Below are 25,125 nucleotides of genomic sequence, written 5' to 3' on the forward strand. Positions count from 1 at the left end.
TTTCTACACGTATGTAACATAAAATAACAAATTTTTAGTTATCTTAAAATTAGTTATCTTTAAATCTAGAAATATTTTTACACAATAAAAACCACTGATTAAGAAATTGAAAAAAAAAATGAATGTCTATCTTTCATTTCACAACCATCATTGTGTTCTTCTACTATTTGATAGAAGGAACCAATTTTTTTAATAATATTAAATAAGGAAATTTCAAAAAGGCCAGTAATAATGTGTTGCGAATCCTAACTTCCTAAATTTGGACCATCATTGAACAAGAATGATTAAAAAAATTGGAAAAAAAATGGGGAAGTGCCATGTGAAGCAGATTTTCTTCTTTGAGGAAAAATGATATTTTGGATTTGATTCTTTAAATAATATTCCTGCATAAGATGAATGTAAAGTCCACTGATTAACAGAATGAAAGTGTAAAACAAAAGGGTATCTGCTGACTTTCATCATTATCTTTTATACATTTATGTTGATTTGTCCATTACTTTTTTCAATTTATCATCAAAACTAGCTTTAAAACTGACTGGCTGAATGCATTTCATTTAACCCCTTCCAGCTGATTTTAAGCCTTAGATGAAAAAAAAAAAAAAAAAAAAAAAAAAGGATCTTCTAACCAGTCAAATTTCCACAATGACTATTTCATTCTTACTTTGCCAATGTCTGGCTGTGTGTGACTGATAAATTGGTTGTTTTTTCTTTGTTGATTGCAGAAGAGAAAGTGTCCATATAACTGAAACCAAATTTAGGACCTGTTTACATGGAAGTGGGGGACCCAGGTAGGTGAGGTAACCTGTAGACAAACAATCTTACAACCACTGGATGCCAGGAAGTTTCTTGAGGTTGTTGTTGTGCTTGCACTGAGGGAGTTAAGATGAAAAAAAAAAATGTTTTTTCCTTCTAAGATTTTTGGCAATAACTGGATGCATTAAGCATTTCTGACAGTATAATGTCTTCACTTCAGCATAACATGTGAATGTGGTATTGAGTTCAAAGTAAAAACATGAAAAAAATTGCTCTCAGGGTTTCATTACTGAGAGGATGCAAAAGGTGGTTAATTATTTAGTTAATTCTGTATGGGACGGCTATGAAATGTGCAAAGTTTTGAAACACATGTTTTTTGCTATTGTTTTGCTCATTTGACATCTTTGCAACATGAACCCAACCCCCACTAGGCAGATTACCCCACCTTGAGACCTTTACATGGCAAATTGTCACCCCAACTGACAGGGTTACCCTACCTGGCAGACTGGGCTAATCCTGCCTGGGTGAGTCACCACACCTATCGTGTAAATGTGATCAAGATAAAATAAGAGATTACATGGAAAGGCAAGTTACCTTACCTATCGGGGATTCCCAACCTCCATGTAAACAGGCCTTTTATAGTTTGTTGTTTTCATCACAACCAGTGTCTGTTGTGTCCTTACATTGGTAACAAAAATGGTACAACCTTGGCTAGAGTCTAAGTCACCAGCTGTGAGCCACAAATTCATGTACCAAAAAATATAACAGTCAATCTATACACAATTTTAAATACCAAGACTTCCATGAATTCCTAATTTCTGCTACCATATGTTCCAATATAATAATGTTTGTCAATGTGATGCATCATCACTGCTTTCGTCTTCACAGATTGATGAATTCTTCAGCTGTTTAAGAGCTTCTTCTGCCTTTTCTTCTTCTTTGCTCCACAGTTCATACCTTTCAGAACTGAGGACCTCTTGAGCATGATCTTGAGTCCAGCTCTTAAACATGTCTGCTCCTAGTTCTTTATGAAGTTCACTTCTCTGCATGTGGGATCTTGTGACTTCGTTGCTCATTCTAAACCAAGAACAAAATGCATACCAGTCAAGATCTATCAGGAATTGTATGACACTATCAGATCATGCTACTTTATTATCATTGATATTTAGAAGTAAAAAATAATTGCACTCATAGACATCAGCACAAGACTCTAGGAAGACCCTCTTGGACCTAGACCTTCTTAGTAATGCACTTCGATTTTACTCAAAATTTTAAACATCAAAATTGGGCTATTCCAGAACATGAGAAGTTGAGAATGTGAAGCCTTGAAATAACAAAAAACAATCAGGCCTAAACAGGTGTTGAACTAATGACTGTACAAGAAAACCTTGGCAGTCTTCTAATCAACCAAGCTATGAGGAAAAATTGGCAGTTAGCCATCACATTAGCTTTTTAAATACCCATATATAATAATGAATATCAAAGAAGTGGGTGACAGTGGAAAACCTGTGGTTTTGATTTGTTGTAAGGGCTGTCATTGCTCAGAGATCTAAACTGCAACACCCCCTAAATTATTCAAAGCCATCGAAACTGTGAAGGATCAACCTCATATGCAATAGGTCCACCAAAAAAATAAAGCCTGTCTACAGTTTGAGTATCATAGAAAAGATGAACTGATACAATTTTAAAGACATACTCCATAATGGTAATGATAATAATGACAATAATAATAAAAATATGCAACCACAATAACAAGGAAAATGCGTTCACAGTTATCTTACAAGGACGAGCACCAAACCTCGAAAAAAGTTTTCCAAAACTAATCTTGTTAACCTTTACCGTATTCTTTTAAAGTAAATCATTCAAAAAAACATAACTTGAAGGCATACGAGTGGTATTATGCTCAATTATGTACTCGACAATGAAGAAGAGAAACGGTGACAGTTGCTTTGTTTATCCGCAGCTGTCACATCACATAATTACCAAACTACTCACCGCTCGCTTTCCCTCAACGCACGCTGATAAAAGTTATTCATTCTCTCGGCATCTAAAGTCACATTCTCAGGGTTTTCAACGTCAGACCGCTGAGAAGAAGAGGAAAACATCAGAAAAAAACCGATGGGAGCGAGGAGATAAAAGCATTTAGGGTTCTGTGAAAGTTTCTCATCGATCAGAGAGTAATTCATTGTCTAATAATGCCCCGAAAAAATGGTCATTTTCTGTTCTCTTATGTCTGACCAAAGATCATATGCTATGCACTTACCTCTGTAGCTTGAGCTTTACATTCATCGGCAACAAACTGTCTCAAACTGTCTTGATTCCCTTGATCATCGGCCATGTTTTTAACTCCTTTGTTTTGGAAACGGCTGGTAAGAGATAGGACACTTCCACTGATCTTACATGAACCTTTCTCTATGGCACTGTCCACGTTTCGCCCGTGGAGCGCGATCGCCGCGTGCAAAATACACGTAAAAGATTCATTCCACATTAAAACCCTCTCTCCGCACAGTGTTCGTTATGATCTACCTTTCGTGCGCAAAAATCTTTTCCAGCCGCAAGTGCCCACCTTTGAGATGCAACATTAACGAAGCTCACATCTATAAAAACTACGATCACGGCAAGGGTTCGGTGAATTTAAAGCTTCCCTGATGCATTTGAACACAATATCGCTGAGGTTTGCACCACCACTAAAGCGGGGGCTGACTCGTACGACATACATGAATTAAACCAGATTGTGATGAAAATTCAAAGAGGAACTTAATAACATAACTGCCTTTCTTTTGATTTTCTAGAAGTAGATGGCTTGCTGTTTTGTTTCCTTGTCGAGTTTACGCCCCTTTTTCCAGACACCATTGTTCACAGTTTGAACCACTTACGTGGCTAGCATTCCTGTTTAAACCAGTCTACAATTGTACACGACAATGATACGCTTGTAATTGTGCGCCCCTTGAGTTTTGAGGCAGTTGAAGTTAGGAGATCGACGGAGTTAGATCAGAGATTTCACGTAAGTTTCACTTGTTCAAGTTACGTAACGTGTGAGTTTCTCTAAACCCTTGAAGACAGAATCAGACAGAAGTTGCAGCCTATCGTATTTAGTTTCGTTTTCCTTTCGATTTCGCTTCTTTTGTAATTAGCCTCGGCCCATTTTTAGATATTTTACATTGCAATTTCCACTTTTAAGTTTTCACCGCAAGTGTATAATATTCAGACAGGTTGATAATCGCATGAAACGCTGTTGAATCAACTTGCGTCGTCGATTTCTACACTTTGGTTGACGCTTCCCGAACTCTGGTGCACAACAGCCTATGTCCGCTGCATTGGGTACACGACAGAGATTTAATATAACGGCGCAAAAAGTAACAGACCGTGAGGGACAACTTATTGTAAGGCTGACCAACTGATAACGAGCAGAAAGCCAAAGGTTGTGCAGGATCACCACCTTCGCATTTCTTTCCTACTAATCGGTTTCTCGGCAGTCAGTCCATTTGCTGCCTCTACCACGAAATCCAAACCTCAACTTGAATAACTTTGCTCTTTAACTCTTTACACCCTAGATCAGTTTGCATATTCTTTCTTCTTTCCTCCAAACAGGTGCTGACGAGTAAACTTTTCTTAACCAAGAAAGTTGGTTTAGTTGTTGATCATTTCCTTTATTCTCGTAACCATAATGAGTGACTTAGGGGTAATATTGTAAGGAGAAGATAGATGGTGACCATAATGAGTGACTTGGGGTGATATTGTAGGGAGAAGATAGATGGTAGTCGCTCTCAAGGGTCAAAGAGTTGGGGATAATGACAGTGAAATTTTCAGTGACATAGAATGATGCAAAACCTTTCGGTACTGTAGCTCCTATGGGCACCATAGTTTATTCCTTACAGAGGCCTTGTTTTGTTTCTCCAAGCTTTTCTTAAAGAACACTGAGTCCCCTGAAAGTTGGGTACTGACAACTCTTAGAGATGGAGAAATATCGCTCCTAATTCATCAGTAACTATAAACGACTCGATCAACAGCTTTTAGTACAGACAAAACATTCACATAGTTTATGTACGAGTTGCTAATTTTTCACTCATTTCCACAAAGCAAAATAATACACCGACAGATTATCGCTATAAAAGCAAACTGCAACATTTAAAAGTTAACACTAACAGCCTTTGCAAAAAAAAAAAACCCTTAAAATTATTATTATATTCATTGATATAATCTTATAATTATACCTTAAAATGCCCCTTATGAAGGAACCTCTAGATACAGTGGTACCAAATTTCGAGAGAAGGTAATTTTTTCGATTTTTATCGTCTCAGTGGTAACAACGATAGGATGGATGGAGTAAATATTTTATATTCTTACGATTCGTTTATGAAAATAGCGAAAAATGTGTAATTAGATTTGTTTCTCTGGGTCCGTTACAGAAATCCTATCTGTTTTTGTCGTAACCTAGATTGTTACCAACGTGTTTGTCAAACGCAACGGCAACTTTCATTCAATTAACTGGTGACATGCGCACGTTGCCATGAAAAGATGAGATTTGCGGAGCAATTCTCAGCATCTTTTATATGTGTTCAAATTCCCCTTCGTTCTTGTGATATGAGGTCTACCGTCGGAGAACCCAGCACATAACATCTCTGTCTTCCGTTCCATGGCATCAAGGAACAACAACTATACAAGTCTCTGTGCCTTTTTTGTCTTCATTTTCTTGTAAAATGAGTATTCCCCGACAAGAAATTGAAAGAAGATTTTCATCCTTTGAGACAACGAGACTCCTTTGAGAACCCAAAGGTCTTTCCACGTTCTGCACCAGGATTAAAGGAAAAACAAAACAAAACAACAACCAAGCAGATAAACAAACAAAGAATAGTTAATTTTGTTGCGTGGCAACAGGCCGAAGAGATGATAAGTACCAATTTCCCTCTTAACACAACGGAAAAAAAAACCACAGCTACAAGGGAGGGGTAGGAGATAAAGAGGCTTAAGTTTAGTTCTCTCCGATTTAACAACTACGTTCGTCAGAAATGTTTGCTTTTCATATTTCTTTAGCAGAGAGATGTGAGGATCGACTGCAGTTAGAAGAGTATGACCACTTCGAGAATTTAAATTCTGTCCAGTGTGTAACTGTACCCATGGTATCCTTATGGAAAGCATTTATCATTAAACCTTGTCAGCTAAACTTTCCCTAAAGTTAAAAATAAATGCAAAATTCTACTCGTATAATCGTTAACAGATTGGTATACCTGTGCATTGTGCCGCCTTCTGATGAGTAATATGTTGTACCACCGTCAGTAATAACCTTGAACTGGAAAAATGTTAACTGCGGATGAAATAAGATAAGATAAGTTGAAACGAAATAAAACGTGAGATGAGATGAGATAAAGTAACATAACACAAAGTGAGACAATCTTAAACATAATATAACAGTGATATCAAACAGAATTAGCTCGTATACATTGATGTAAAATTCTAAGCTTCTACAGCTAATGTAGAGTGAAATGTTGACACCAGATTTTCTAAATAGCGTTACAGCGGTATTTTTTTCATTGAACTTAAATTATCAATGCATATGTTATGGAATAAAGTCCTATGAACGACATTTCATTATCATCTTTCAACTGTGAAAAAACAACAACAAAACAAACAAACAAGCAATCATAGGACTTACAAAAAATACATAGAACAATCCAATACAATTGAGAATAAAGAGAACTGAAACATAGACATCGTGGCTCATAGCCTCCTGAAATAGTAAAAAAAAAAAGTAAAAAATAGTTTTCAGTGATCAGTTTAAGAATAATTTCGCCAATTTTTTTCTTACAATCATTTCCAAATTCTTGCTGGCTCATTTAACCGTGAGCAACAGTATTCTTACTTACCCCGAATGAAGATGCCTCTCCCAAAAATACCTTTAAGTTAAAATCTATTTGTGGAAAAGAAAGGCTTAGTCAAACTTCACAAAATTGATATGAAAAATTACACATCAAACCCCCCCAAAAAAAAAGAGAGAGAGAGAGAGAAGAAGGTCAGAAGTATATCAAGGTATCTTGGAAAAGTCCTGTTAAGCATTAGAGTGCACTTGCGATCGGTTTACTAGAGCGTAATAAGCCAATTGGGATGTTAGAGGACACTCAAAAACATTTCGAGTGTTCTCCCAACATTACGCACCGGTAAAGATAGAAAATGCAGTCTATTGTTTTAATAAAATAACTTGAACTTAAACAAAAATATGTTTAAATTTTTCTAGGTTTACCGGTGCAATACACAACACATTTTTGATCAGTCAGGCCGCACGTAGTATCTCAGTTGCATTTTATAATTAACAATCACTGACGACATGTAGGTTAGTAGGCCTTCAACTATCTCTCTTAGCTACAAACTCTACTCACAAGAAACTGCCGCCCTCACAAACAGCGCATTGGCCACTATTATTTCAGTCATGAAGCACACAAAAGCCCTGTGGTTATTTCTTGCCACACAGTTCATGAGGAACAGACAGTGATGATCCAAACTCTCTATACATACTTCGCACAGTTTGCAATGTTTGGTAAATTCAGGCATCACAATCTGTCCAGAGAAAATTGAAACAATTTGTTGTGAGTGGTACAATTGTAACATTCGTTAGTTGCCATAACTTTTCTCGGTAACTTTTTTCACTGTATTACCCCTAAACATTGATAAACGCGTGTCTTGACGAGACGCTGAGACGGTGACACACAATTTTCTCTAAAAAATTTCATTTGCACACGAGACAAGCCATGAATTTTTAGAGGGAGCGAAAATTCCACTTAACGAAATTTCGGTGAGAACGCTTAAAGCAGCCATTTAAACAACAAGTTTACCTAATTTCCTCAACATTTCCGTTAAAGAAATATTGTACTCACCTTCGCCTAAAAGCCCCCCAAAGGCGACAGACTTCGTCCAAAACACGTTCGCATCACCCTCATGAGATTATAATTTTCTTTTCATTTCAGAAATATAAAAGTATCGACCATTGACAGCGAAACCAACACAATTGTGGAGAACTTAAGCACTGGATTGCAAAGTAATAATCTATCCGAACTTTGGAATAACCATGAAACAGCAGTGATGCTATACCTCGCAAACGGTGCAAAATTGGCTCTCTGGTATAACTCCTTTGGCTACATCGAGAATGTTCTGTTGAGGAAATAAATTCAATTTTTGTGTTAGAAGGAAAAATAGTACTAATAAAAAACTACCAAATTTCCTGGTCTTAAAATTCCGCGTGAAACAATAAACAACTATACGAGGAATCAGGGAAGAAAACCCACCAGAGTCACAAGCTCTGTAGGTTAATCCCCAGAGCATGCAGGTGAGGCCAACGATTTGACGCTGAATATCAAAATATCGAGATCTGAATACGACATTGATTGATTTTTCCTTGAATTATTTCCTGCTATTTTAAGAATGGATGAGGTCAAGCCCGCAAGATTCAAGCCGGCAAGCAAAGAGAACATGCGCGAGGTCAGTGTGGAGTCTGGCACTAAAAACAAGTCCGGACTTCTCGCGCGCTCATATCGCTCGACCACTGGAAAAGCGTGGGCTTCACCACCCGTATTGCATCGTCAATGACAGTCTGCTCGCAAGCTGTTACACTGAACACTTTCAGTTCCTATTTGATTCCCTCATACACGTATTATATCCATGGCCCAAGAGGAGAGGTCCAAACCGATGTGTCGCTGTTGTCTTTTAATTCTTACCAATGATTCCCCTGTGTCTGATATTCTATTGGACGTCACAACACCAGGGTTAGAATATAAACTCCTGTGAACAAATGGAGCGAGATCTCAAAAGATTCATTCTACACAATGATATTTCACAAATCAATTAAATAAAATCAACATCTTGCCGCCGCTTTTCGACCTCAACAGAAGAACAGAGTTTTTCATCAGGTAAAAACATACGTAAATATTATTCTAATTAAAGCCCTGGCAAATATTGTGTTCTGTGCTTCGGCAAAAGACTTTGTACTCTCTTCCCCGCTCGCACAAAGGGGTAAATGCAGTGAACTGTCAGGGAATCTAACGAGATTTGATGGGGAGGGTCCAAATTTTGGTACTGAAACACCAATATTGATTTTTCACACCAGAACCTAGATAAGCAAAGGAATATTTCCCAACAACCATATTTTAAATCCTTCAAGATTAGAGGTAATATGCAAACCTTCAGCTGGAAAAATTTTGAATTTAGAAAAGAAGTAAAAAAATCCACACAAGTCTGATGGGGTGAAGGGGGGGGGTGAAGTTGGGACCCCACCACCCTCCCTCTAGACCTCCACTCTTATCCCTGGGATACAAGGGGACTTTGTCCAAGATGAAGTAGACCTCCCACAAGTTGCTTCAATTGCTATCGTAACGGGATAAGTTTAAGACTCACCAAAAATAATAAACTGAAAAAGGCCAGCAAATGAAACACGCCATTTTATCTCACTAACCTTAATGATACAAAAGTGACTGCCAAAAGAAGAACTGCTAACGAGGTCCAAAGAAATTCCGGCCACAGTTGTGAATAACGTTAAGGATATATTTTCTGGGACAATTAGCACACAATAAGAGAGAAAAATGTAGAAAACTATGGCATAACATTGAATACTATTCATTTTCCGACACTGTTACCATTATATAAATACACTACCGACATTACTCACGAATAGGTATTGCTAGAAACTGATATTAGCCTTATAAGTAATGTCAGTAGTATAAGTACATGGATCGTCAAGAGCGCTGAACAAAGTACTCAAGAGTATAACAATATAATTTGGCTTCATCAACAGAGTTGATAACGTTGATTGACCACTATAAAGACGTTTCGAACGTTAGCCCTACGTCACTCGCTCTGGCGTAGACCTAACGCTCAACACATAAGACTGGAAACTCTTTACGGTGACCAATTTATATCATGAACTCAGTTGATAATACCAACTTACCCTGTTATACACCCCCATCGACACAGCACCACAGTTTCTTAAAAAATTTACCCCCTTTATACTTAAAGAGTATAGTACAGTCACAAGATATTGAATTCTAAGTGTGATATATCAAGTAGTGTTAGATTGTTAGAAGTGTCATTAAATAAAAAGATCGGTGTAAACAATTCAAATCTGCACTGATTTCTAAAATTCGACATCACTGGAGTGAGCTCTCGACTATCATGACAGCGTAACCGAGAAAGTCAGAGAAATGACCATCTGAAATTTTCATACATATTCACCGTCGAGTGGGTAATGAAGATTTGACCTCATGACCCCGTAACTTCATCAGTCAAATGCTCTACCACTGAGCGAAAGGAACTGGAGCCAAGATAAGCCTGATACAAACACATGAAGTTTACTACTCGTAACCAACTTTTATGTCTTTCCTATTAAACAGATTACCGGTGCTACTGAATTCTTAAAGGATATGAGGCATAATATAAAAAAAGTAGCAGAAGAGGCTTTGTAGTATGGACCCAAAGAAAAACCCTGCCAGTGCAGGACTTGGAACGGCAGAGATGTGCTGCAATCTGTGTTTGGAGAACGACCAGATATTGAAAAATATAACAATTGCCACTGTTGAGAGTATTGCAAATGTAAGGGGGAGCTGATAGAAGGACAAAGCAATGAGGAATATTCCAAATGAGGGCGACAGAAGCAGGAGGAACCATGGCATCCACGGGTTAGGTGGACGACTACGAGGGCAGCGGCTGGCTTGCCAGTACTTCAGATGTCTCTTCAGCCACAAGTGTCTACAATATGGAAAACGGAGGAAAATTATGGCTACCAGTAAGTGCACTTGATCAAAACAGGTCATAACATCTTTATCTGTTCCACAACCAAGCTCAAAAATTTACCATCTTTCTTCCTCAAATTTATCTCATGAAGTTTATAACACAAAACAAGACAACCTGAAGATGGATAACATTTCACCCTATTCCAATACCTACTCAAAATTTACCATCTTTTTCAAATTCTACTAACAGTAACTCAAATGACTTTTTTTTCCTTATTGCTGGTCCTAGCAGCTTTCAGGGTGCAAGTCACACATAAACCTACACATATTTACACAGGCTGCCCAAGCTCCAGCTGTGAGATGATCATCTTGCATGATAGGTGTCTTTGTGATAATATGAGAGTTTGTATGGGAAGAAGAATAGTTCGAAGTAGGAAACCTAGAAATGGATAACTCGCTAAAATGACCTCATTTCAACAAAATAAGCAGTCAGACAACATGCGATGCACCGTGGAAGGTGAGATATTTCATATTGAGACTTTGACTGTATTTTTACTTCCTCAGAGCAGTCATAACTATTCCTTAACAACTCTTACATTTTTGCCATGACACCTATTATGCAAGATGATCATCTCTTGGGCTGCCTGTGGTAGTAATAGCCTTGCTTTCCATCCGACGGTGGTATTAATTTTCTTAACTAAATGAGTAACTGTCAAGATTTAATGGACTCATTAAGAGACATCACCAAACATCATATTGAGACCAAATATTATCTCACTTGAACAGCTTGCTGGATCATTTTAGGTTGTGCCTCAAGTGAGAATTTTATTGTAGTAGGAGTCTTATGCCATACACTGTACATTACCTTGGACTTTCTACATCACTAGCATAGTCCAGAGGAGTTTTCCCCATCACGTCTGGTTCATTGATCATTGATAATGTGCTTTTGCTCTCCAAAACCCATGCAACTTCACTGCGTAGAACAAATCACCAGAAAAATAAGAAAGTCAATTCAAAAAGATTCTAGATGACATTTTGTCATGCAATCAAAAAGCAACTGCACCAGTCTCCATCTCAAAAGCTAATACGTGAATCACTGATAAATGTGAGGGTTACACCACATGTGGATTTTGATTTCACCATTATACTCTATCATCAGTATGCATTTTCTCTACACTGTTTTCTATACACTTCCTAAGGTTCTAACAAGGAGAATTTGTTTAACAATCAAGAGTTTCTTTAGTTGATGATCATTCTCTTAATTCTCGTGACCATACTGTGTAATTCAGGGCTGATATTGTAAGGAGAAATTAAATGCTAGTCACTCTGTTAAAGGGTTAATTTTGACTAAGTATAAATGTACAACTTCAATTGTATTCAAACACCTGAATTGACAGTTCAACAAAAACTACACCTGGTTATTTAGCAAGCTGTATTCTGGTGAAATACTCCACAAGCCATTCTATTAAAACTTTAATAAAATACAAAGCAAAGTACAGTCTGTAATGTTTTCTTACATTCACGATTGTTTGAATATAATTTGGATATAAGTATCCTAAATGATAGGCCTTGGATTAATCTACCAAAAACATTTTTTTTAAGAACTCATAATTTTATAATTCAATGTCATATGCCAGCTTACCAGTGTGCATGTTTGGCAGCTAAGTGAAGAGGTGTACAATTTCCACTGTCTCGCACATCAGTAGGAAACCTCTGCAGAGAAAAGTAACTGCATTTACAGTACATCAAAATGTTAAATTATAGGACAAGAAATTTATCCATATTTTTTGCCTGAAAATTAATGTCTGCCCTTGGCTCTACTAGAAAATTAGATGGTGCAAATTCTCTTTTCTAATTAGTTGTTGTTTTTCCCTAGTGAAGACAAAATTTTTCAGCCCATTATTTATACTGACCTCCATGACATTGTTTGATCAAACTTGTACACAAATTGTGAAATTTAATTCAAAGATTATTTAAGTATGAATTAAACTTTAGTATGAAACACAGTTCAATCAGAATTAATTGGTGATACTTTGTACCATCAATCATTTAAATTTTGAGAAAATCTAAAACAATTACACTTTAAGAGATGTCAAATAATTGCCACAACAAAATCTTAGAGGAACAGTAAATCCCACCCAAGCACTTCAGCACACATTTCTAGTGTGTAAATTATGTCACCTAGTGGTCACTGTCCAGTAATTGTGTGGGCATTATTTTTAATCTGCTAAACTTTTCTTTCCACAGTGACTAAACTTGTCTAATTTGAATTTGCTGCCTTATGCACAGAAAAAAAAAAATACAGGGTTTATGGTGTTTCCAAGAAAATGGTCCGTATGGCAAATCCTGATTCAGTAAGAACTTATCAGAAGGCTCAGATTTCCTATATTGCCAATAATGAAAATTCCATGTGCTCTTTGTATCCCATCACTCAGTGAGTGAAAATTTATTATAATAAATTGTAGTAAAAAAAATGTAATCATGTTTAGCTGGGGACAAGTCATGCTGTCAAGCCATGAGTTAAGAATTTAAATATGTAGTTAGCAACAAATTGTCTGTTGGAAATTGAAGCAGCATTAATTGCAAGAAATGATTTGAAAGAAGAGACTCCATGGAAAAAAGCTAAACTTCAATCCCAATATTAATTTAAGTCCTTACAAATTATATATTTTAAAAATTTTAACTAAACATTCTTTAAACCAAATATCAAATATTTGGCAAATCTTAGCTTCTGCCTTAATGGAACTTTTTCATGCATAAAGAAATCAACTTCATTAATCTAACGTGCTAATTGAAAAAAAAGATTCAATTAATAACATTCTCCAATTTCATAATAAATTTATGTATAACTACATGTACATGCAGCATAATGAAATAGTGATTTCCTTTTCAATCATGTAAATTAGCGCATCTGGACATACCTTGTGACGAATTAGATATTCAGTGGCTTCTAGCTGACTGTTCTCTGCAGCTATATGAAGGGCAGTCAGACCTCTATTGAAAAAAATTATATATTTTAGTCTAGAGAACAATTTTAAAGCAAAAAACAGAAATAGTAAACTGAGTCACCTTGTTTCAAATGACTTCTGAGTTTCTTGTTTTATGAAGACAAAATTAAGGACAAGCTTTTATTGATTAAAAAGAATGATCTCTGCTCTCTATCCCTACCTCCAGACCTAAAGCCAAATATTTTCTCAACCTGCTCTTCTAAAAAATTAATAAGAGAATTCTGCAAAGAAGGCAGAATTCTATTACAAACATTCTACGCCCTGAGAAATTTCCACTGTGTCTTGGCACCATTATGCTATGGTGCTATCTCCTGTTCCATGTACCACACAGTATCCACAAGTTACTAAATTATATTATTACCACAATCAAAGCCTTGTGTAATCATGAGCTATACTTATTAACCTTTAACTCCCATGAGTGACCAAGACAGAATTTCTCCTTACAATATCAACACAAAATCAAGAAGACAAGTGATGAGAACCAAGAAAAGTATCAATTGGTGGAAATTTATTAGCTGACCCAAAACAAAATTCTCAGAAGTAACATCAGAAGAATTGTATTGCAGACAGTAAGGAGAAACACTAATGAGATCTTAGGAGTTTAAGGGTTAAGATTTACCTGTTATCTCTTTTCTTTAGACTCAGACCACATTCTGTCAAGTAATGCAGCTTTAATCTGGCAAAAAATAAAATGATGGCAATAATATACAATTTTAAAATCAGATAATAAAGTTAAATTCCTTTTTTTTTTTCTATCATTTTGACTGTCACTTGATTACTGGGTAAGTTTAGATATCGAAGAAAGATAAACACATTTCATTTCATTTTTTTCATTTTTTTCATTTCATTTTATTTTTATTTAAACACAGTCAATTCATCAGCCTAAAAAATACATATCACATATGCAAGAATATTTAAAACTCAAACTATATACTATAACACTAAAAGCTGTTTTCCATGAGTGCCGTGCGTTAGACTTAAAGAATGTCATTGATCTTACGTTTAAATACCCCCAGAGACTCTGTGTTCATTATATCGCATGGTATACTGTTCCATAATGTGGCGCCATTGTAGCTTAAGCTTTTTTCGGTAATAATTAATGCGCAGTAAGGGAACATTGAGCTTATTTTCAGAGTCCCTGAGGTTATAAGCAGAGTCACGCCATGTAAAACTTTAAACACAGATACTCTGGAGCTAGCCCGTGCACCTCTCCATGTTGAAGAATGAACGAGACCTGAGCCAGCAAGTATGACAAAGTTATGAGTAGATATTAGTAAGTACTAAGGAATAAAATAATATCAACACAGGTGAAATTTAAAATCAAATGTTGAATATCCATTTAATAACATCAATGGAAAATAGAAGAATTCAAAATTTTCTCTTTCCACTTCTCTAATTATTCCTTCCTTCAGATTTTGTCATATATAATTATATTATTTATCCATCTGTTTGAAAACATTTCATTCATTTTTTAAACTATTTAATCTTACACAGACTTCTATTCAACCTCATTGTTGTTGAAAAAACAATATTTGGTAGATTCTAAGGAGAATGGCTGTTTTGATTTAACTGCCTAGTTATAAAATTAATGAGAATATTTTAAATCTCTAATAATATGAATGGAGACATCCATAACCAAGAGGTGGACTGTAACAGGCAGTTTACATTTTTTTTTCCTTTGCTTAAAATTGAGCAATTTGTTCATCATGAAACTGATAAGACTTGGATAGAGCCAAATGAACTTTAAATGCAAATTACTATAGAGCAGTATATTACCACTTAGGTATCTGTGCATGTATTATTAGTGATCAATCAACTAAGCAACAAGTTTATTTCTAGCTTTTAAGAGAGTTTTGTTTTCCTTCTACCCATTCATTAAACAGTTTTGATTGTTTCAATGTTTCATTAGCATTCATAATTTATCCCTGATTATTAGACCATATTATGTTTTCTGTATCCTTTGGATACCTCTGATGTAATAGTCTAGTGTTTTGTGTACGTAAATTTAAATATACATTTAATAACATGTCTGGTCATGTCCCAAAACAAGCCTCTTTCTGTTTTGGTGTTTGATACTAGTGAAAATATAAAGAAGCTTTTTTTTCTTTTATCATAGTGCTTCAAAACTGATCACCACTTCATCAGATAGAATGTTATTTTAAGCTGGATAAGGCTTGATTTGCCATCTAATAGGGCTCCATAATCACCGCTTCATTTCAACAATAATTATATCTTATCACTACCCAACACTGTTATGACATCTACTAAAGGAAAACCCCATGAACAAATGCTATGAAAACCTAAGAATCTTAGCATTGGAAATGTGTAAAATTTAAGAAAATTCGTTTCTCTGATGTAAATAATGATATGGTGCTTTTCGAAACTCGAATGTTCATTTCACACCGATTTTAAGCTTAATTAATTGAGTAAATTATATCACTGAGCATTAAATGAATTCCATAATCCATTACCGGTCACAAAGAAATTGAAACTTGATTAGATGAACAGAACGAATAAATCCAACGACATAAATTCAGGCTATCAAATGCACGTATAGAGAAATACAAACAAACAAATTAAACAAAAATCATCTTCCGCTATTCGATTCATTAATTGACCGGCAGTAGTCTAAATTTCTCTAAAAAACACTTACACAGATCCACTTTTGGCAGCATGATGAATGCATGTCCTTCCAGCGCTATCCTCTGCTCTCAAGTCTGCACCAATCTCCAGCAACTTGTGGACAAGTTTTAAAGAGGCAACTTGGCAAGCGAGGTGCAGCGGTGTCTCCCTGTAAGCGTTTGGATGGTTGATATTAGCACCATACTGCAGTAATAAATCTATCAATTCTTCATTATTTTTTAGCGCCGCATGGTGCAATGGTGTTAGACCATGCCATCCTACAGAGTTGGCGCATTTTGGATCAGCCTGAAGTAAGTCTTTTAGGTCAGTAATTTTATCGTTCAAAATGACATCGAAGACCGCCATTTTGATAGAAGCTTTGTTTTCTCATTTGGGTAACCGCTGAAGATAATTCTGTCTGCCTCGAAAATGCCACTCCCGATAAGGGTCGGTGGAGTGGATAGGGGCATTGGTCACATAATGCCTGAATGTGTGTGCTAAAAATTAGGAGAGGAAGACGCAATTGCATGAAAAACTAAAGCGAAACGGTCATATATCATGACTAGGTTGTAAATTGTCTCAGTTGAGGCAACGATATTGGGAGTCTTTTCCTTCTCCGAGTGGTTTTAAGGGTCATTTTATTGGATCACACTCGACCAGTAGCTTCAAATGTTAGAGGAGGAGCCAAGTCACTTTCTCTATCTCTATACTTGATTGAAGTGGAATAATTCCCATTCCTTGGATGAGTCATGTGAATTGCAGCTGGACAGAAAAAAGTGGCTGTTAGCAAGTATGAGCGACTTTTGTTTATTGCAGTAAGAAACACAATCGAGAAATTGATTTGTTCGCAATTGGTTCGAGCGAGGGAGGACTCCATGCTTAGTTTCGAGCGATGCATGTGTTTCAAACTCATTATTTGAGGGGAGGGATTCCTTGAAACTCAACCATTTTTCTCCTAACAGCAATTTTCAATCAAAATTTTTCCAACACTGGAAAAATGAATAAACGAACAGACAAAAGAACACGACAAACAAATAATCGAATGAACAAACGACTGACATGCCAACGAATAAACAAAGAAATGGGCATGCGAAATAAGGAGCAAACAAACGAACAAACTCTTGAGTGAGCGAACGTATGAAAGAGGCTATGAACGAACGAATGTGAAAGAACGAATGAAATAATGGACAAATGAATAAAAGACTGAACAAGTAAAGAAATGGGTAAAAGAGAACGAAAGGAATATGCTCGTTTTTTTTTCACAATGGTCTACCTAAGTATCTCTCTGAAGAGCTAGAGAATATTCAGCGCCGTGCACTTAGAATAATTTTCCCAGTCTTAAGCTACCAAGAAGCTCTTAAAGAGTGCAATATTGCCACCCTCTAACAACGGCGCCGATTGCTGACGGAGCGCCTATTCAGTGAGATCAAAGACAACACCTGCCACAAATTACATGGCCTTTTGCCGTCATGTAATCTTGGTACCGTAGCCTTAAGGAGAAAGCGCACTTTTAACGTACCTTTTTGCAGAACAAATAGACTGAAGAAAAGTTTTATCATATACAACGCGGCTATTTCCTAATGGCTTTATCATATGTAACACGAATTTTAATATACATATATAGTATTTTTAGCTTTTTATTTATTTTTTTTATCCTTTTGTAACTAGTGTTAAGTGAACATTTGTACAGTCCGTAATCCAGCCTTAAGGCTGCAATGGATTTTAATAAAGCTATCTATGGAACGATGGAATTGACGAACGAAATAAACCAATGAAGGAGTCAAACGGATGAATGGACAGGCGACTAGGTTGGAGAACTAGAGCGAAGTCAGAGTTAGTCAGCCACTGACCAGTCAGTCAGTCAAATCTATCATGACATATCATTTGATTAGGCGGTTAGAATCTGTTTGGCAACACAGTGCATCGCAGTTTACGGTGTTTATTCCGGTACGTCGCGAAAATTGTACAAGTTTATATCTATCTTGTCTCGTTCAGGCCTCCCTCATTTCTTGCAGCTCAGTGTCCGAGGTGTCATGAGCTTGTTAAACTTGTCACCTAACCATCAAGCATTGCGCACTCTATTTCCCATTCAAAGGTACCGATGTTGAGGCGGTCTCGCAGTACATCTGCGAAAGAGCATTTTTTTCTATAAGCAGTAGCAATACTTCCGTAAAAGTGGAAATTTGTCTACGATGCAATATGGCTGATTTCCATAAGCATCGATTCGACTAATATCCCCTCTTAGCGAAGGAACACCTTTCTTCATTTTGATCGTAGCCTCATAAAATCCATCATTCGGAGACGTTGTGAACTGCAAACTGATACAATGTGTTCTCGGTTAAAGTGTTGACGGATTTTTCACCGAGTATCACTCCACAAGAATCACAGTCATCATCTCGGCTACTTTTCTCAAAGAGTTGCAATTTTACATTTGGCATGTCGATGTATGCGCTTTGGACTTCTTTTAAAACAAGCTTTTGACAAAGATTTTCTAATGCAGAGTATTTTGACATTAAATTGTTCATAAACTTAACCACAAATTCTGCTAACATCTTTATCAGAGGCTTGTTTGTTGAGACTTCTTCTAAGTTCAGACATGGACACCAGTGCTCCTCGACACCGCTATTTTCACACGTGCGATTGTCTTTGTCAATCCTGTTAAACAGGCTTTGACCAGTCGTTATCCCGCTCGGATAATTTGGATACGACAGAATGTGACGCAGGGTAGCGTACACATCAAAGGGCGTGGTCAATACTTCTGAATTATGAATCAAATTCTTGTATAAATTTCGATACTTCCTGGTAAACCACTTTGGTACTGTAATGGACATGAAGGGAAGTCTCTCCTCTAGCTTCCCTTGGATTGATTTTCTCACATCAGAAAACCTAGCTCCATGGTCTCCGAATATAATCAAAAGGGTACTGTTGAGAAAGAACTCTTTTTCCATGGTTTGCAAAATTGTTTTTAAATCATCATCGGTGTAACCAATAGTGTTCTGATCGTCGTGTGAGATCACCGCGTGTGTCACCAGTGAAAATTTTGGCCTGTCTTTGTAAGCGCGATAGAAGCTCATGAGATACTCCAGTGAAATATTATGGGAGGCACGGCCACTGATGCAATGGCCTTTAATGATATTTTCTGCCTCCAACCAGAATGGTCTGGAATAATGATCCGTGGGCGGATCTTTGAAACCAAGTAGACGATAATTGAATGATGCAACACGTGGAAAATCCTCGGAGAATAAAGTGGCGTATCCGTGTTCTTTGAAATCTTTAAAAACCCAGCGCCACTTATCAACTGTGTCTGAGTCACTTTCACTTCGTCTGGCTTCAGGCTGGTGCTTTTCAGCAATCCCAGTGAGCAATGCACAAAGCTGAGCCGTTGTACCATCACCAACAATTGTCTCTCCTGGAGAAAATTTAAACGGTAAGAGAGAAAAGAAAGTTGTCAAGAAAGACCTGCTTGCGTAGAATTTGTCCTAAGGGAAGAGACTAGTACAAGTCATACCAGTCATTATTTATCACCTTGGGGGAAGGGTCGGTGGATTTTTTACAGGGGGGGGGGGAGAGTGAGGGGTCGGATGCTTCTACAGAGGGGGAATGAGACGTCGCACGAGATCACATGATCTTTTGGTCGTCGCCAACAGAGTATAAAGTTGAGACTATAGATAATTTACTGCCAATTAACTTCCAATGATTAGAATATTACGGAACCTTTAGGGGGATCAGGTAAATTTTATTGTGACTCAACCAAATTATTTCAGTCGCTTCTTCCCCCTTCCCTCCTTCCCTTTCCCCCTTCCCCCTCCCCTCCATCCCCCCTTCCCCCTTCCTCTTTCCCCTCCCTCTTCCCCCTCCCCTCTTTCCCCCTTCTCTCCTTCCCTCTCCCCTCCTTCCCCCCTACCCCTTCCCCCTCCCCTTCTTCCAGACGACAGATCATGACAGGTTCCCAGCAAGTTAGAACTTCCGTCGTCGTGTCAGGGTTTGCCTAGACACCTCGAATTTTCAAGTTAGAACTAGTGTCATGTCCGTCCGGTCACCCTGCTGTGGAAACGTTACAAATCTTCCGAATCTTTTCCGAACTTGTTCAGAGATGCTAATTAATATAAGTGTGGAATACGCTTTTAGAAGTGAAAAATGTATATGTTTTTAAAAGGGTGGCTCTTTTCCATTCATCGACATACCTTTTGAAAAGAAATGCGATGAAATAATTAGCAAAAATGTCAAGCAAATAACCAAGCAAAAGAATTGACCGCGTTAACGACAGAAACCATTACCAACCTTGAAGAATAATTGAATTGAGGTGCTTCGTCAAATATTTCAAAGTGTTGGGCATCTTTCTTTGGAAATTAGCAGCAGATGTGGAATCAAACATGATCAATGAGATATCCAGTGGAATACCACCAGCCTTCACCGATCTTGATAAGACTTCCTCTTTAGGTATGACCTGCATATGCACATCACTCTCCACGTCACCGGACGTCGTAACAACATCGACTCGGACAAAATCAGATTTGACCTTAGCTTTCCCCAAGAAACTTCCTAAGAATTTAAAGCAAACGTCAAGAAATATTTGACTACATTGTCGCACTGCTTGAATTGAAAAATTCTTTCGGATGCAAACTATATTTGACCCGCCTTACTAACCTCCGTCTTATTACACAGAAAAAGAATACATACCTCTTACTTACCGAGTTCAAAGTCCGTACTGTAAGTTGCGGACCGAATAAAAAAAATTCCGTAACTTACAGTACGGATGAGGAAAAGAGGTGAGCAAGATATTTACAATATCGATCGCTAGAGCGGAGATATTTCAACTCAAACAAGCTTTTGAGTTTAGAGGGCCATACAGTGAAATACGGTCCTCTTAATTGACCAATCATAGCGCACGTGCTAACTGAGAGATACGACAAAAGAGATTATTACTGAAGATTCACCCTACGAGGAGCCTTAGCTTTCATGTCACGAGATGACTTTATTTACCATCTGTGACGTTACTATAGAATTAAATGCGTGTATCATACTTACCAGAGTTGGAAGCAGTCGCTTTTCTTCGAAAAAGCCAAGACCACTGAAAACCAAAAGAAAGGCACCGACGGGTTACTAAAGCTTGGTTAGCTCTAAGAGTGACGAGTATCTAACTTCTCCTAACAATATCAAGCTGAATCAAACATCAAAGGTCGCAAGAAACAAAGGAGATGATCATCAACCAAAGAAGCTCTCGATTGTTAAGCAAATTCTCCTTGTCAACACCTTAGGAAATGTATAGAGAACAGTATGGAGAATATACGAACTGATCAGTTAGAATGTTAAGGGTTATGCTCAATAACAGGTAACATGAGATGATTTCAACACAACGATAGGAAACCTCTTTTTTAACGTCTATGGATTGCAGCGATCAGTTTTTTACAATAGAAAACAGATGTTTGCAGAAAGGTTGTTGGAAAAAGCGCAAGAGTACGCAACACTGACGAAAGGCACTAAAGCAGTGAGGGTAGTTTTTAGTCCCTGGTTCCATCATTTTCCTTTCGAGAAAACCAGCGCTGTAAGGTTTAGCGAGTTGATGATTTTTTTTTGAATTTTTTTTGCGCAAGACTGACTTTTATTACTAAATCTAATGAAAACGAAAAACGAACTCAGTGACCTCAATGAACGGCGAAAATTTGAGATCAACAGAAATCCGGTTGATTGGTTTCGAACTCTATCATGAAACAATTTCTTAAAAAGTTTTAGCCTTGGTGTAATTGGGGTATAAGTTTGGGCTAACTACTAAGAAATTTTATTAGTGTTGATTTGTGGTTGCAGCTGATGGGCATATTTTCTTTTTATAATAAAAAGGGCACTTTATTGTAGAAAGTGCTAAAGCATTTTTTTTGAAATTTACATTTTTTTAATAGCTAAGGCACAGTCTTAAAGTTATTTCATTAACAGTTAACGGAGGGTTTCAATTAGTTTAGCCGGCTCCTGCCGATAATAACACGCCATCATGAGTAAAATTGACAAATTTTAACCGTTAACGGTAAAGAAATAAAATAAAAATAAACCGTCTCCCACATCTCTGTAGACAGACCCTTATATTTACATGCGATTTCAAAAGTAATGGTCATGGATCAAAGCACCGACATACAAGTGTTAGTTCAATGAAAGGCAAAGTAACAAGCAAGACGTATTAGTTGGCAATTCAAAACAAAATAATAAACAATTCAGAACAAAATACAAGAACTAGATCGAAACCCAGAAAACTAACACTTGAACTGCGCGACCGTAAAAATACGAAAAATTCGTCAGAAACTAAAACACATAAATTGTCGCCTAACACGTTAGTCGTAAAAAAAAAAAAGCAGTAAACTATTTTTTCATTTCTAAAATTTGTTATTTTGTCTCATTTGGGTTAACCGATAGCCGTGAAACGGGAAGAATTTTCACAGGTTGCCGTAAAAGCCATCTCCCAATTGAGTTCCTCTTAACAAAGATCGTGGTGTTCAGTAACGTTAGTGGCCTGTTTATTTTTTAATAAATATTGGTTTAAGCTTGCCTAGTTCGCAACGGGCTGAAATGTTTATTTTCGTCCAAGAACGAAACAGAAAATGCCGTCAAGCGTCATTTGAAGTCCTTGTGGAAACACATTAACTAATTTATCTTGTTTTTCTGTTTATGTAACTTGAGCGGAACTGACCTGTTACTTGTTACAAGTTTATCTTAAACAGACCCTGTACTGAAAAGAACAAAGCAAGGTCTTCAATCTGTCTTCGATACAATACCAACAAATAAGATTTCTCACCGGAATCAATCCCCTTTGGTTTGGTTGCACAGTCGGCTTGACCATGTTCCACATCTCTATGGGATCGGAAAGCTCAGCCTTGGAATCATCTCCACGTGGTCGTTGAATTGTTCTATATTTCGCGGAAGAAATCCCTTTCCCTTCACTTCGAGAATGTCGCCTTTGAAGTTCGAATATGTCTCTCCCTTGCACTCAAGCTTGCCAAGATCTTTCATGAATTTCATTATGCTAGGGTGGTATGGATCCAAGTTAGGAAGACGACAAGCGGAACTGAGCTTTCCCACTCGTCTAACATATTTCATACGACCAAACCAGGTTTCGCTAATGTTATAAGTGCTCGCAGGTAATTATCATAGCCTTGAAAATACAAAACTGTAAAAAAAATTCCACAACAAATGAGAAGGATTTTAAAAGCGAAGCGGAGGCAACGTAACGGCATTCGGTTTTAGAGCGTAAGATGTACTTTTCGTCCCTTTCACATTTCATTAACAGTGCAAATGCAGTTATAATAAGGCGTGCGCAGGTACCATTGTGGTACTGTCACACGAATAGTGACAAAGCTTGCCTTAAATAAAAGGACCCGTTAACTATCGCAGGAGCCGCCGTGGCTGGATAAAGATTTCCTCAGCTCTGACCAGGTTCATTTCGAGAGCTCAAAATACAATTCTCCATATTTCCAGTCGAACGATTTTCCAAGGATTTAGTCTAAAATCGTATGCGTGCCATGCAGCCGTCATTACTACTTTAATGTTAGAGAGAAATCTCCTGTGCAGTTGTGGAGGACGGTCTCGAAGAATCCTCCATTCATTTTTCTCAACTTCAGGATTTTCCTTTTTGAGGTTAAGGCCCCACTATTGCATGAATCTGACTGTTTAAAAATTACTATGCCTCAAAGTTATTTGCTGATTTATCAACCGAGACAGGATATTGTTTACAGAAAGGCCTCCAAATTAAGCTCTATAGACACATTTTGAATAGGTCCTAAGCTATTGTGCTAAATTTGAAACCAGCTCCTTACATGGATGAGGAACTAAAGCTCAGGGAATTAAATTATTTATTTTGGTTTTTACTATGATCTTTCCCGGTCGTTAATTCGTAGTTAGCCCCGTTTATCTCGAAAATGGCACTTAATTAATAGAGGTGGCTGCTTAACAGAGGTGAAAATTACAGCTATGAAGTGGAAAATATTTTTTAGGGACTTCGACGAATGATCGTTTAATGCAGGGTGACCGCTTAATACAGGTTCGATCGTAGAAAAAGCTAAAAAAAATATATAGCACTTTCGATGTATGTAGAACATAATTATGAGACAATAATAAAAAAAATATGTATATGTATATGTGTATATATATATATATACATATATGTTATTTGCCGGCTGGGAGGTCCGTATGGTGAAAAACTGTGACCGAGGTCTTGAAAATACTGCCCGAGGCCGTAGGCCGAGGGCAGCATTTTCAAGACCTCGGTCACAGTTTTTCACCATACGGACCGACCCCTAGCCGGTAAATAACATATTTATTGTTTTTAAACTTGACGAAATTCTTTCCGAAAGAACCCGAATGATTTATGGACGTAAATACGGCAAGATCTTCCATAAACTGAACAATTTTTGAGTGGGTAAATGGTAGTTAAAATAGAGGTGATGCAAATTTAAGAGAGATGCCTCAGCGAAACATTTTCATTTCCGTAACGATAAAGGTGATTTAAAAGGCTTCCAAACAAACTTTGAAACATTATTTTTACAAGTATCTGTCACAATCTGACACCTGTCAATTAGAGAGAGCGCAAGAAAAAAAAAAGCGTAGGAACATTTGAAAACCAACAGAACTAGTTTGGCAAGGACTGTCAGAACAATGTTTTCTTTAAAATCGGTTAATGATCTAACGGAAAGTATTATTTACTCTCATCGATCATTCATCCATGTACGAAGATTTACCTCTGTTCATTAAGTAAACGGCGGGGAAAGTAATTGTGAGTAAATTCAATTTTTTTATTTTGAAGTTGTGAGAGTTTGCTCGTTTGTTTGCTGTAATGGCGTGTTTAACTCTGATCTTTCCTTCACAAAAACTAAATTCGAACGGCACACTCCAACGAGACACAAGGGAATGTAATGCGGCCTTTTCTCAAAAAATTCCTTTAATTTCTGTTGTGCAATTTAAGGTACAAATGTCCAACTTGAACGGAATTGGAAAGACTCACCAGGAGCGTATATTTGTTGTAGAACTTAAATTAAAACTTCGCTCGC

The 25,125-nt window shown here is 37.2% G+C and overlaps 2 protein-coding genes and 1 pseudogene across 2 annotated transcripts; all 3 read right to left on the reverse strand.

Moving 5' to 3' along the window:
• Positions 1-310: 310 nt before the first annotated feature.
• LOC131787453 (uncharacterized) lies at positions 311-3,175 on the reverse strand. The gene is made up of 3 exons (XM_059104560.2): positions 3,017-3,175; positions 2,749-2,837; positions 311-1,830 (listed from the first exon to the last, which is right to left on the reverse strand). Exons 1-3 carry the CDS (start codon positions 3,089-3,091, stop codon positions 1,605-1,607), a joined length of 390 nt encoding a protein of 129 aa, XP_058960543.1. The 5' UTR covers positions 3,092-3,175; the 3' UTR covers positions 311-1,604.
• A 1,416-nt stretch (positions 3,176-4,591) lies between these two features.
• LOC131787437 (uncharacterized) lies at positions 4,592-16,462 on the reverse strand. Its single transcript, XM_059104545.2, has 14 exons — positions 16,128-16,462; positions 14,094-14,150; positions 13,388-13,460; positions 12,109-12,179; positions 11,332-11,439; positions 10,159-10,482; positions 9,194-9,262; positions 8,460-8,523; positions 7,837-7,896; positions 7,128-7,305; positions 6,618-6,661; positions 6,407-6,481; positions 5,982-6,058; positions 4,592-5,542 (listed from the first exon to the last, which is right to left on the reverse strand). The coding sequence occupies exons 1-14, from the start codon at positions 16,460-16,462 to the stop codon at positions 5,410-5,412; spliced, it is 1,668 nt and encodes a 555-aa protein (XP_058960528.2). The 3' UTR covers positions 4,592-5,409.
• Positions 16,463-17,892: 1,430 nt separating this feature from the next.
• On the reverse strand, positions 17,893-23,362 carry LOC131787448 (uncharacterized; annotated as a pseudogene).
• Between the last annotated feature and the right edge of the window lie 1,763 nt (positions 23,363-25,125).

Source organism: Pocillopora verrucosa, chromosome 13 (assembly GCF_036669915.1).
Source record: "Pocillopora verrucosa isolate sample1 chromosome 13, ASM3666991v2, whole genome shotgun sequence".
NCBI classification, from domain to species: domain Eukaryota; kingdom Metazoa; phylum Cnidaria; class Anthozoa; order Scleractinia; family Pocilloporidae; genus Pocillopora; species Pocillopora verrucosa.